Source organism: Prinia subflava, chromosome 4 (genome assembly GCF_021018805.1).
Source record: "Prinia subflava isolate CZ2003 ecotype Zambia chromosome 4, Cam_Psub_1.2, whole genome shotgun sequence".
Taxonomy (NCBI): Eukaryota; Metazoa; Chordata; class Aves; order Passeriformes; family Cisticolidae; genus Prinia; species Prinia subflava.
Genome location: NC_086250.1, coordinates 67,099,722 through 67,114,091, shown reverse-complemented (window position 1 = coordinate 67,114,091; position 14,370 = coordinate 67,099,722). Strand labels below are relative to the sequence as shown.

At 45.0% G+C, this 14,370-nt stretch overlaps 1 protein-coding gene across 2 annotated transcripts in view; it reads right to left on the bottom strand.

Moving 5' to 3' along the window:
- FRMD4A (FERM domain containing 4A) overlaps positions 1 to 14,370 on the bottom strand; it is a 275,338-nt gene that overhangs the window by 209,056 nt on the left and 51,912 nt on the right. Inside the window, exon 1 of one of the 2 annotated variants that reach the window (XM_063397023.1) lies at positions 1,954 to 2,347. The exons of the other annotated variant lie outside the window; for it this stretch is intronic. Within the exon in view, the coding sequence (XP_063253093.1) occupies positions 1,954 to 2,019 (66 nt within the window). The 5' untranslated portion in view covers positions 2,020 to 2,347. Of the gene's footprint in view, positions 1 to 1,953; positions 2,348 to 14,370 lie in introns of those variants that run through there. 2 annotated transcript variants of the gene reach the window in all.

Below are 14,370 nucleotides of genomic sequence, written 5' to 3'. Positions count from 1 at the left end.
TTGTCCCAGCTGGGGATGTTCCACTGGGCTTCTAGAACTACAAATTTGAGAGACCAGTGCAAAATACAACCTGAGAAGGGCTCCATTGGTTTCACAAACTGCGGTCGCCTGTACCTCTGGAGAATTCAGCCCACATTTTATTTGGCCAATTGTCGCCTTCATTGCAAAAACCACCAAACACCAAACCCAAAAACCGATGAGGAGAGGCATTTGGATGGAATCAAGGCATGGACACTAAAACTGGCAGTGGGACATGAAGAGCCAAGAAGATATGATTCCCTCCTTCCCTGTCTCACTGGGCTGTGTGGTTCCCAGCAAGACAGGAGGCTTTTCATGCCCTTCAAACACAATCAGACACATGTAGGATTGTTCAACCTCAGTCAGCCCTGGCTTTCTAGATGTCAGTCTCTGAGATTCTGCTTGGAGCTGCCCTGTGACAGAATGCTTTAAGCACCCACTGTTCAGTGACACTTGTCCCAGGATGGTTTCAGTCCCCCAGGTGTCAAACACCCAAGTCAGTGAAGCAACGCTGAGCTATAAATAGACCAAGAGGAATTGTGGTGCCAAGTTTATCCTACAACATTTGCAAATACTCCAAAGAAAGCACTGCCCCCTTCCCACACAGAATAGCTTTCACAGCGTGCTGTGGTCATGAGAGGCAGATGTTACATCTTTGCTTGTCATGAGGATTTAAATCCTTAGGGATTTTCTCTGGGATTCACAGTACTGAGAGCTGGGAAAAGGAGTTGAACCCAGAGTGGCAAATAATAATTAGGTTGATTCAGATATTACAGCCCAAAGAGTATTTCAGTATTTCATGCCCTATGTAGAAGCTTTCACAGGGCAGTCTCCAATAATGTTCATCTACCCCAATCTCAGCAGCCTGGGAAAGGGGTAAAGGCACTTTCCAAAGTACTGAGATGAGATGCCAGTACAGAGAAACTTGAATCCATTTCACAGCACAGATGGACACCTCAATAACTGGACCACAGGCTAGAAATCTGGCAAGATCTCCTGTTTTTCACTTTTGTGGTTGATGCCTAAGATTCCTCATCACTAGACCTTGAAATTTGAAATATCCCATTTAAGAGATGCCAAAAAACTCTTCTGAAAATTCAGAAGGTCATTTGCCATCTTATTTCTTATAGCCTGAATTCAGAGTGTACAGATCACATTGACATGAGTGTTTTTACAAAGACAAATGAACTGGCAATCCCTCACTATTATTTTCCATCCCCTCCCACCAAAAAACCTTCCAAAACATGACTGTCTCTGACCTTTAGGCAAAATCCATGAAGCTGTGTTGGAAAAGGCAAGAATATGTTTGGAAATGATTTAATATTTTTAAGAAACTTTAACATGAGATTATAAACACAGATTCTTATCTCAGATGTCCAGAATCAAATCATACATTGCTCCACTGAGCTTTTATGATTCCAAGGAAGCAATCCCAGATTAACTTCAGGTTTAAACTATTTCATACATCCAGGACTAATAAGCAGGATTCTTTTGAGAACACAGCTGTTTTGCTTGTTCCTCCATCTCTTACAAAATAACTCAAGAGTCAAAATTGTAATCTAATAGCTGTCAAAATCCTAAAGTCAAGGACACTTGACATCCAGCAATGCACAACTTAAATCTCTGTCAATGCAATTGTTTTACAGAGATATTCCTCAAACTGACCAAATCTCTCCTCCTTTTCACATCAAATTTGTAGATGATACACAAAACCAGTGCAAAATCTGTCCTCTCTCACACTGCTCCAGTTTTGCATGCTATGGCTTTCAGGAGATACCTAAACCACAACATATTGGTAGAGTTGGATTATACACAGTTTATCAGGAAATGTAAAGAAATTAAGTCAGTGTAACACTTTGGATATGCCATAAATTAGTTTACTGCCTTCTGGATTCTTGGCATCTCAATTTAAAAAGGAAATTCTGGCTTACTTACAAACACATCCATTAGTAGGTGCTCCAGTGTCACTTCAATATCCTCTAATTTAGCTGCTAAAGTCATTGTGAAGTCAAACAGAGGGAAGCTGTCAGAAGTCGCAATCCAAAGTGTCTGTGGCCAAATCTCGTTCTCAGACTGTCACAAATTAGTTTCTCACAGATAAGGAAAATCCAAGAAATCAGAGCTTAACATCAGAGTCCAGATGACGCCTGGACTCGGTGCCGGCTGTCAGCCCTGCTTGCAGGACTGAGGATTATTCCATGTGTGCAAGATGGGAGAGAAGCTGCAGTGTGTGTGCTGCCTTCCTTTCAGAGCTCCCCAGCCAGAAGCATGGAGTTATATCTGGGAAACCACAACAGAGGGAGGGAGAGACACACACAGAAGGAGAGAGAGGGGAGGAATGGAATAAACTGCCTTTGACTATGACTGATATTTATAGGACTGCTTGTTTTTGACTCCAGTCCATTTCTCTGTTCATTTCTGACCTTTCACAAATGGCCCAGCACACTGGAGCGTATTGTACCGCAGGGGCAGCGGGTCCCACAGAAGTTGGCTGTGACCAGTGCTGGGCCAATTCACACAAGCACTCCATCAAAAGCTCTTTGTCACAGCATACCAGGCTCTGTGCTGTAGCGAGTGACAGAGGGGAGCACAGACGTGTCAAAAACAAGGAAACAAAAGTTGTTTGGATACTAATTCTTTCCTAGGAGTATTAATAGATCCCCTTGCTCACTCCCCGAGGCACTGGTGTGCAGTGGTGACTGTTGAGGTTATGTATGGTGGGGAATAACCCCAAATAACACTGCAGAGTTTGACCCTGCAAACACCAATTCTGACACCTATTCTCACCACTCAGCCCTTTCAGCTCTGGAGCATCCCAGTCCCCATAGCACTTCTCAAGACTAGACCCTTCCAATTTGCTGTATTCATGGAAAGTTTAAAGCATGAGCCCAAGTGCTTGCTGCTCCTCCCCACATCTGCTCCCACTTAATGCAATGGAGGAAAGGTTTCTGCTTGCTTAGCACTTTGTAGCTCTCACAGCTCCACATGGAGTGGGAAGGTATTGATGGACATGACTCAACCAAAGCAAAACCCAGTGGAGGTTCCCTTCAAGGATTTTGCATAATGTTAAGTGGAACCAACTAGAAAGGAAACTGAGGCACAAAAAGGAGAAATACTGAAAGTCTTGATCTGGCCAGGACTGGTGTCAAAGTCTTCTGCATCCTAGACAGTGCCATGTTCATCCAACTGCCTTTCATGATGTTCACATTGCTCAGCCAAATTGTTTTTTATTTATTTGACATGTACCCACATAGTCTGAAATCTGAGGGTGAAATCTCGCATGTGATGTATTCCAGACACTGGACAAAAAAATCCACAAGGCTGCTCTAAAGCCTTCAGAAACTGAAGATCAGTGTTATTTCTAAAGGTGTGAGATGGATAGAGTTGATGGAGCTTAAAAAGACCTCTAGTCATAAATTCCAACTGAGTATTCTCAGAGTTACAGCTGAAATCACGTTTTCAGACATGTACCCATTATCATCAGATCAAGAGCTGCCTCTGATGTCCGAGTTTTACTAAACAACAACGATGGACCATTTGGGACATGTTATGATGGATGGTTTCAACAGCAAAGAAGGACATGTAATTCATTTTCCAGCTGGACCAACTCTCATTCACACATGGCCCTACATCAGATAATAGGGTGACTGCTCCAGAAATAAATCCAGCACGAGAAGCTTGTCTACTGCAAAAAAGCCTGTTAATCATTCACATGCTGCCCCTTCATTAAAGCCTTGACAAAGTGTCTGTCTTCACCAGTGTGAGTGGAAGGGTGTTTTAATGAGCATGGATCGAAACAGAGAGGAATGCATTTGGAGGGAAGGAGGTGGAAACTCAGGAAACCAGAATGCAGCAAGGCAATGAGCAAGCTGCTTGGCCACAGGGCTCACCACAGACAGGACTTCACTTATTCTGCTCTCTAGGAAGAAGAATTGACTGCTGGTAAGGACTTCATCCTCTCCAGCACACGTAGAAATTCCAGGGAAATTCCAGAGGTTCCAGGAATCTGTCGTTTCTACACAACCAGGCTGGGTACTAGGACACATGACTGGCCTTCTGCAGGTCCCTGGTCCACAGAGATCAGTGCTTGGGCTGTGTCAATGAGCCAGCAGTGGTCCAGCCAGACTGAATCATGCGTTTGTCCACCTCTAACTGACCCAACTACTGTCCAACCATCTGACCACAACAAGAACTTCACTGGAATCAAACATGTGATTGCTTCTGTCCTCCCCACCCCATTTATTGCACAAAGGCTGAGTGTCAAATACTGAAATACTAAATTAAAGATTCTTTTCTGTAGGCTCTCTCTGTGCAATAGAACAGGGCAAGAATGTCACTTGTGCCCCTTGACTGTCCCTGTAGCTGCATTGTGTTGGTTACAGAGATAAACAACAGGAGACATCTTCCAGGGTCAGAACGCAGTGTCCATGTGACAGACTCTTTGACTCCAACACAGGCTCATTTTTGTCTTCATAACATGAATTTCAAGATTATTTCAAAAGTGATGGAGAAAATAGTGTCAGGCACAAGAAAATGGGTCATGGGAACACATAACGCCCTGATGCCCACTCAAGAAACATCTGGCACCAAAAACACCACGTGCTCCACTGGCAATGGCAAGGAGGATGAATGAATTCCTGGGTTCTCACCCAGGCTCAGCTCTGCATGACCTGGGATTCCCCTTATTACAACAGTATATGTTGATATAGCAGCTCTTAGGCTCTTGCAGTTGCAATACTGAGCTGAGCAATTCTCCTGCTGATCAGTATTAACTGTCTGTAGAGATGGTCAGAAGTTTGGGTAAAAAGGCTGTTGCTGGGAAAAGTTTTGCTGAAAGTCCTGTGGAATTTTCCTGACTCCCAGACTGCAGGGCATTTTGTACTCAAGGGTGTATCTCTTTCCTTATTTCCTTCAAATTGAAATAGAATTTCAGATTCACAGGAAAACACGATGGGAAAAAGGTGTAAAACATAGAAAAAGTGCAGAAGAAAAAAAAAAGTCACGATGTTCCAGTGATAACTGAAGAAATTGGTGTAGCTGTGGTAAAATAATATTGATGGTGAAAAAAACAGGGCACCAAAGTGTAGAAAACTGTTTCACTCAACCCTGAAATCACTCACTGAACCTTGAAAAAGCAGATAGCAGAAACCAGAGCCACAAAATCAGATCAAAGCAGAACTTCTTCAAACACATAAAAGCTCTGAATCTATCCCATTGGATCTCTTCTAGCTCTTGCTTCAACGTTGCTTACCCCAAGTGACCTTTCTTATGGAGATAGCCACTCAAATAGAGTAAACAAGAATTTCTCTGAGTTCCCCAGGGATTTTTCCCAAAACCTCTGTGCATGTGCATTACAGGAGCACAAAGAAATGAGATCACATGTGACAATGAGAAGCTCTAAGGTGATCAATTCTTTAATGCAATAGGTCCAAACAATTTCTTTATTAAATCATTATTTCCATCTTTTCTAATTTCTGAGAATGTGTTACTTTGGCCTTTGCAAGCATGAGACCTATTTAAAGCAGAGCATCCATCTGACAACACACCAGGGTATTTGTGCAGAACAGGATGTTCTTCTACACCCACATTTTCTCCTCACTTCCTTCCTAGTTTTCTTCGACCATTTGGGAATAAGATACCAGAAAAGAGCTAAAAAGGGGAGATTATTGTAGCATTTTTGCCAAAATGAGATTTCAGCAAAATATGCTGTTTTTCAAAAGCTGAAATGTTATCTGGGGACACACTGGGTCCCAGAATTGTCCTCTTGGGGGAGTTCCAGGGGTGAAGGTGGTTGGTGAGGAAAGAGCTGCCCTGCAAGCACTGGCTGACAAAGACAGGAGTGTAAAACTGAACAAAAAGTTTACTAAGGCCAAAAGTTGACAAGAAAGGGTTAACAAGCTGATCTGAGTTTAATTAGTCCCAGGATGTTAGGTTTGGGCCAGCCCAGCTTGCACAGACTCGAGATGAGGAGTCCAGGGAGGATGGGAAGGCTATTTGTCCATGAGGCAAAAAACATTTCTGGGTCATGGGGCATCCTGGCTCTCCTCCACTGCTCTAGCCAAGAGGCCAAGGCTTCAGTTGTGAACCTGTGTGACAAATATGGGTAAAAGTCCATTTGGGGCAGTGGTTTTGTCACCCCACAGGTGTGGGATGGGCTCCAATTCAGCTGTGGCAAGTCAGGCTGTCTTTCTACACAACCAGTAGTGAACTTTTATGATTTTTTTGCTTGAAATAATCGAAGTGAGGATTTGAAGATGAATCCTTTTGATCGCCTCCACAAGGTTTTTCTATGCTTCTCCTCTCAGCAAGGAGTTGTTCTTTTTGGGGAAGGTGAAGAGGGAAGATTCCATACTCTAGGTGAACTTGGATGACAAGGAACCATCAGCTTCCCAAACCTTCCTTCCATCTCCAGTTTCCTTTCCACACAGAAACCTGGACACAGGAACTGATCAGTCTGACTCCTCCAGGTTGGATTGTGGTAATTCACTGAATCTGGAGCTGAGTGTGAAGCTGATCAGGTTCCAGCTGGCCCAGGACACAGCCATCTGCCCTCACTTTGGATCATGGGGCTGTAAGTCAGCCCCATCCTGCAGTAGCTTTCAATGTCACCTGTGACAATTATTCAATGAATTAATTAAATTGGTGCTGCAGCAAAGGCTGAACATCAGCCTATGGCTCTACCTCAAATCTGTGATCCAGGATGAAGTGCAACAGCCTCATCTGATGAAGGCATCCAACTGTGATATATCTCCAGAGAAGGAATCTTGCAAACCTTGAGTTCATGCAGTCAAGGCAACAAACAGGAAAATGATTTTGAGTTTTCTCCAGGGATCTGAGTGAGGACACACATTGCTCTACCTATTACCAGGCAGACTGTGAAAGAGGGAGCACTGTTTCCTGGTCACACTGTGGTATTCAGGCTAGTGAGAACAAGGGCCTGCCGAAAGATATGATGAGACTAAGTAAATGAGCAATAAAACAGCTAATTAAATTTAATGTAGTCAAATGCAAAGTAATGTTCACAGCAGGAAAAATGTCTGAACTTCACATATAAGATTATGGGCTCTGGGCTCACTCAGGAGTAAGATATTTGGATTATAATAATTCTGTGAAACATCAGTCCGTTGCTCAGTAGTGGTGGAATAAGCAAATAAAATATTAACATTTACCAAGGGGCAAATAAAACAGAATATTAATGTACCACTGAATCAAACCAGGGTTCACTTACATCTTCAATACTGTTTTTTGATCATTTTATATCCAGAAAAGACATAAAGATGAGGGGCAGGATTCAAGGAAAGGCAATGAAGATGATTAAATGTAAGAAAAATGGCTTCTATAAAGAAATTACTGAGTAAGCAAAGTGGACTCTTTGGTCCAGAGGGAAAAAATATGGAGAAGGAGACCTACGGAATGATGGTGAGTAACTTGGAAAGGGTAAAATAAAGGTAAAAGACGCTCCTTCAAGAGCATCTCCCCATCCTAAACTGTGTGGGACAAGCCTGCAGGTACCCAGTGCACTGCCAGGCAAGGCTATGACACATCTGGGGCTGCTCAGGGAGCCAGCTGAGACCCCACATGTCCGTCAGTCCTCTCTCTCACTGGCAGTGGGACCGCTGCCTCCATCTGCAGGGCTTGCCAGGCTGGGGCTGGCCCGTGCTGCCAGATGAAGAATGAGCGTGGGAGTCCCATTCCTGACCTCCTGCCCGCAGTGGGACTGACACAGCTCCACAACGGGGAGAAAACTGCTGCTTCCACACGACAACAAGATAAACGTTTTTATAAGGAAGTCTCCGTATGGGAGACGCCAGAGGCTCTGAGATATGGCAGGGAAGAAAAGCAGAGACCAGAGTCCTGCTGCCCTGGCAGGTTTAGCACCAAGGCTTGACCCAAACCTTTTAAAGCCTTTAACTGGGACATTCCTGTTTGCTTTATGAAGCGAGCTTAGAGTCAGCAATATGCAGTCCCAGATCATCCTGCCTCTGAGTTGTCCCAGGTGCTGCAAAGGACTTAGCTTTCAAGTTAAAAAATATGGCTACAATTTCTATTTTATTGTCACTGTATTCAACCAACATCTCATCTTCTTCCTGGGCATAGCTGCTGCTGGCTGACTTTTTTCACTGTTCCCATTGCACTGCTTCTCGTGGGTGGTCCACCTCTCCTTGCTGGCCTCCCACCACTCTCTGTAGCTAAGACATTGTCGTATTTTCATGATTTAACTGAGTGTCCTAAAAGGCACCCTTTGGCTAAAGGCATTTGTCTACTGTCCCCCTCACATACGTTTTCATTTAAAGGCCGCTCTGGGCAAGGGAAGGGAAGCCTCAAGTTTTCTTTCTTCCAGACTTCCCCCAAGGCCATTCAAGCCACCCAAGGATGAAGGAGCTGTTTTGGCACAAATAAGCTGCGTGGGTGTTGCTTAGATGGGTTTTGTATCTTCCAAGTGGAGAGAGGAGGCTGTGGCCATGGAGAATGTGGAGAACACGGAGGAACCAGAGTCTCCTTGTCTGGCTATGCATGCCCACATCTGCCTCATATGGCAGCAACCTGCATCACAATCCATCTGCCCAAATCACAACAATAGAAATGCACCTCTCAAATGCTGTTGATAAACCCTCCCCTTTTCTAATCCCACTTCCCACAGCTCAATGTCCCACTGACTTCTTCCCTTACTTTCCTGAAGCATCATCCATTTGTGTCTGGGCTCTCCCATGTCTCAAGGTGACCTGCTGGGCAGGGCTGCTGCAGTGACACCATTTCCCTGCGAGGTGGCTGAGCCATGCACACTCTGGGAGATGTCCAGATGCCACTGAGCCACATGAGCCTATTGTTTAGCTCGCTGTGAGGGCTCCCACTCCAGCTCCCCTCCTTGATGTAGCAAATCAGCTGCATTATTAAAATGATTAAAAATAGACTGAGCTTGCCTGAGACTACATCTATAATGGATCAATTGCTTTTTATATATTTTTTGGCTGCTTACAGTGCTGCTTTGTCATGCTGCTTTCACTTGGTGGGTGAGATCTTGAAATAATAAGCACATTCAGGAGATATAAATATAGCTGTTTATTGCCCTAAACTGGGTCTGCAAACAAATCACAGTCCCAGCTTCAGGTATTTGGAAATTAAATCTTCCTCTCTATCCCTTCCCTTTTGGACTGGAGTGAAACACTGGACCTAGCATCTTGGCAGCTGCTCTATGTTACTTTATCTTAAGCTATAAGTACTTGTTTTGCTGCTCAAAATTCAAACCCTGTTGATTTAAGAAGCCCTTGATGCTAGTCTGGATTTGATTCCAGTAAGAAATAATGTGGAGTGACCATTGAAAGGCTGCAGCACAGTGAAATAAAAATAAATGCACTGCATTGTGTAGCTTAACGGGGTGCTAATTTCTTGGGAGCGCATAAATAGGAGGCACAGAGCACATCTGTTTGCTGGCGTTGGGTTGGGAAAGTGCAGGGAAAATTTGGAGCTCTGTCACAGGGACAGGCTGAACTTTGTTCCCATGTCTCACAGAACTGCACAAAGTCTCCTCTGTAGAATTGCCAGTTAATTAAAAATGATATTTACGGTACCCTGGAGATGCGTGCTCATAATTCTGCTTTTAGCGTTTCTCCAAAGTCTGGCACAGCGAGGGAGCGGGGCCCTGGCGATGCGCAGCCGCTCCCGTCGCCGTGCTGGAGCCCTCACAGAGGGCTTTGGGCTGCCAAGGCCATTCTCCCATCACTCTGTGTTTGCTGACAGGTTTTATCAGCCACATGTGCTGCAGTGAAGGCGGGACACCCCTCCTCACGCTGAGATTCCCGGGGATGTTGGAAGCAGAAGTGAATCAACCTGCCCGTGGCAGGTACGATGCTCTCAGCTCACAAGTGCCACTCACAGTGAGACACACAGAGGAACCCCACGCATCCAGAAGTCCCAAAATAACAACCTGTGCTCAAACCACTGAACTCCCATCCCCTTGCCTCCTTCCTCCTCTAGCTCACATCCACACTGCTCACAGAAATTGTCCTCAGGCACTTCCAGGGTATTTCCCTGGCACTCTTTGTACAGCCAAGCATTTAGAAACACTTGCAGTGTTTCCTGCTGTGTGACTCATGGGCTTTTGGACAGCAGCGTTTGATGACTCAAGGAAAAGCAATGTCCTGAAACTCTAAACATGCACAGGATAAAATAATGCTGTAGAGGTGATGGAGGACAGGGGGAGCAGGGAGACCTTCAGGGATTTAACTCCCCCTGTAAAGGCAACTGCAGAGTCAGTGAGAGAGAGAGGTTTCTCTAGAGGCAGACTGGAGCAGAAACCTGTGCTTCTGCTGACCACAGATGGGGATTAGGGAGGATGTTTTTTCAACCTGCTCCCAGCTGACCACTCTCAGCAGCCCCTGGGGACTCTTCTTGCTCTTCTAGCCTGAATTTGAAGAGACTTAATGTAGCAAAGCAACCTCTCATTTCACCCGGACAGAGGATGTCCCAGAGGACTTCATCCCACAGAGAAGAAGTCTCTAACTCCTCATCTCATGCTATCCTCTTCTCTTCCCTGTCTTCAAAAATTTCAGCTTCGGAAAACTCCTACAGAAGTCCACAATTCAGCTTTACCCCACCACCCCAAATCCTATCTCCAAACCAAACCAACCCTCCGAATCCCCTGGCCCCCAGCTCCACCCTGGTGCCAGCAGCTCACCTTTGGCAGGGGAGTGCAGACCCTGAGCTCGGCCGGCACCCGCGGCGGGGCTCTGCAGAGCCGCGGCAGCTTGTGCCTCATCCTCGCGTATTTTTTCATATCCTTTTTTTGGCAAAGGTAAAGCTCCTCTTAGGGTGTGTATCCAGGTGCTGGCAGCATGCACTGATAGCTGTTAATTCCTCCTAAAGGCTGGACACTGCGAGTGTGCTGCAGTGAGTTGTTACAAGCTTGCTAGAAACAAGTTTCTGCAGTTGAATATTTAGCTGTTGTTATATGCATAAAGGTTCTATCCTGATACCACTGAAAACAATAATAAAAATCTCATTAACATTTTATTACCAAGCCCTTCCCTCTATTCCTTTTTACACATTGCCAGTCAGCTCAAAAAGGATGGTGTCTGCTGATGGAAAAAAAAGATGATGAAAGCTAGAGAAACTCCTTGACACACTCCTTTTGGCTTTATGTATTTCACTTTGAATTAGGATGCCAAACCAGGAGAATGACACTGCAGACTTCTGAGGAATTTAAAAAAAACATGAATCAAACCTCAGCATGATTTTATTTGCTAAAAAAAAATAAAAATCCTCCAACTATGGAACCGAAAAAAGAAAATGCTGTTTGGCTGTTTCGGCTGTTTCTCATGGCCTCCTAGGTTTTTTATACCTCATTGCACTTTAATGCTTCTCCCCAGGACAATGAAATGCAAAAAATCTTTGTTATGACTAAGTCTGTTGAGGCCAGATAATCTCTTGATTGAAGGAGTCAAGGCTTTAGCAAGGATCCAGGGAGTGTGAGAATCCCAGAGGGATACCATCCTCCATGAGCTGACATCCAGTTCTCCCTCAACTTCATTTCACCCTCAGTGATCTCCCTGCAGAGGGGATATCTTGGTTTATGTGGGCCTCACCTGGCTAAAAGCCAGAGGACATCTTCTTCCCATCATCACAAACCCCACCAACATTCAACTGCAAGTGAGGCTGGAAACCATGGCAGAAAGCACCAATGCTCCCACACTACCAAAAGATTTCCCAGATGGTTCCAGGGAGAAGACTGGAAGACACACCAGGCAAGGGTGAAACATCTGACAGTCTGACTGGGGGAAATGACTTTCCAATCCCAAATCTGGCGTGGGTCACCTCTGCAGGTGCAATCAACTCACACAAATTGGGCACTGGGGAGACTGCAGCACTTTAATCAGTGCCATTGCTGTCTCACATCCTCTCCCTACCCCAGCATGACTCCAAAGTGGGCTGACCCCCAGGGCCAAGTGACGACCAAAGAGAAATGGAGTTCTCCCTTGCTGTCCCAGAAATTAAAGCCTGGCTTAGCATGACATAACAATAGCTTGAAGACGCCGTGGTGTCATCTATCACAGTGCTTTCCCTCAGCCATGAACAGAGATGACAAATCTGTCGCTGATTACACTCCATTACATTCTTGCAAGATTTCCTGTGCTGCTTGCAGAGTAGATGTCTTTGCTCTGTTTTTAAAGGATTTTAGGTAAAACAGCCAACAGCTCTGACAGCAGCAGCCTGCTGTTCTGGGGTCTGATCCACTCCTAGCTCTGCCCTTTGGATGTACAAAGGTGTAGGAGATGGAGAAATCACTACATTTCTGCATCTTAAGGGCATTTATCAGGAGCACACCTGTTAAGAGTATATGGTACCTGCTCCCTGCACTCCTTAGCAGGAACCTTACTGCCAAAACAAGTTCTGGTGCATACAACAGTGGGGCTCAGACACTGTGGATCAGTGGGTGCCTGGCTGGGGATGTGGTGTTGGGAGAGCAGAGCAGAGTTGAACCCAGAGATACCAAAACAGTCCCAGGAGACCAAGGGAACTGAAATGTCTGCATGCATGGATGAACTTGTAGTAGTAACACAACTCAACTACCACCTTGAAGAGGATCTGTGAGGCAGGACTGTCTGAAAACACCCCACAGGCAGGGATGGAAAGAAAAACAGTTGCAGAGATGTCTTGGGTTATATAACAAAGCAAAACAAAACAAAACAAAACAAAACAAAAAACAAAACAAAACAAAACAAAACAAAACAAAACAAAACAAAACAAAACAAAACAAAACAAAACAAAACAAAACAGGTGTATTCTATTTTATGTGTAGAAAGCAGTTGGGAGATAGTTTCTTTTTTTTTTTTTCTTTATCTCTTGTAACTCCAGGGGGGAGGAGGGTGGGTGCCTTCTGACAATAGACCAGCTGTTAAAACCAGGGGGGGCAGTGTTTCTGATCTCTTTCATCAACTTCATCCACCCTCTGGGGGATATCTTCTGTTAATGGGCCATTAAGGCTCACCAGTGCCATGACACATTACATCATCCCATTGTGAGATGGTCCATCCAGTGGGGAGGAGCCAACCATTCCCTATCCAGATAAAAATGGGGACACAGGGACCCCAGATCATCCTCTTTTCCACTGGATTCTCAGAAGAAAACCGGACTCATCTCACCACAACTGAACCTGTCTACAGGATCATCTCTACTCCAACAGAGCCACATCTGTTACTCCAGGAGGACTTATTTGGACTGCTTCCAACACCGTGGCTGACAGGGTGTCAGGTTGTATTCCTGACTCCATCAGGGTTTTCTAGGACTTTTGTTTGTTTACTTGTTTGGTTTTTTTTTATTACTGCATTTGCATTTTTAATATTCCTAGTAAAGGACTGTTGTTCCTATTCCCATATTTTTTGCTTGAAACCTCCTAATTGCAAAATTATAGTAATTTAGAGAGAGGAGTTTTTACATTCTTCATTTCAAGAGAAACTCCAGTTTACCCTGACAGATACTTGTCTTTCCAAACCAAGATAAGAAAATTCATTGCTTATGGTATGGGAGCCTCACAATCCTTAATAAACTTGCTTCCCGTCTGCCACTTCTTCCTCCTGGCTCCCTATTTCAAACAGCCTTTTGGAGCTCAGCAGATTGCATGTCACGTGTTTCTCAGCAGCTTTCTGCCTGCCTTTCCTCTGTTTCCCACGTGAAACAGCACTCAGCCATCCCCGAAGGCTCCTGCCGAGGCTTTCTGTCCCAAATCCCTGTGCCCAGAGCCCGGCTGCTCACTTTGCCTCTTTCTCTCTCAAAGTCAGCCAGTGCCTGAGAACAGCCCGTGCTCTCCTCAGCGAGTTCAGGAGGGGACAAACAGAAAATGCTTCCAGGGATGCTGGAGATAAAGCTAATGGTCGCTGCGGGGAGTGACAGGTTTGCTCTTGTGGGAGGCTCTGACAGATCCATCAGGAGGCACTTAGCCATAAAACCCCCAGATCTCTGCAAGGGAACCCCTGTCCTTCCTCTGTGTTTATGCTGCTCTGAATTGCCTAGTTAATGCAAGAGAAAAAAAAAAAAAAAAAAGGGAGGTAATGGGCCTCTTTAGAGGGGTTTTAGGCACTTAGTGGGAAGCAGGAAGCTCGGGCCTGTATAATTAAATTGCTAATCTCTCACCAGGTCTGGCAGGCTACACGCTCTTGTTAAAAACAGGTTTAAGCCCCACAGCAATTTTTGTTTCAACTCTGGGTCCAGGCCAGAATCCTTAATTCCTTCAGCACTGAAATGCTCCTAACCCTGCCCTTCATTAGAGCATCTGCTCTAGCAAAGCCAGACACCAGACAGCTTCAAGATGACCCTCTTCCTCCTTAAAAAAAATTATTATTAATAAGGTGAAGGTGG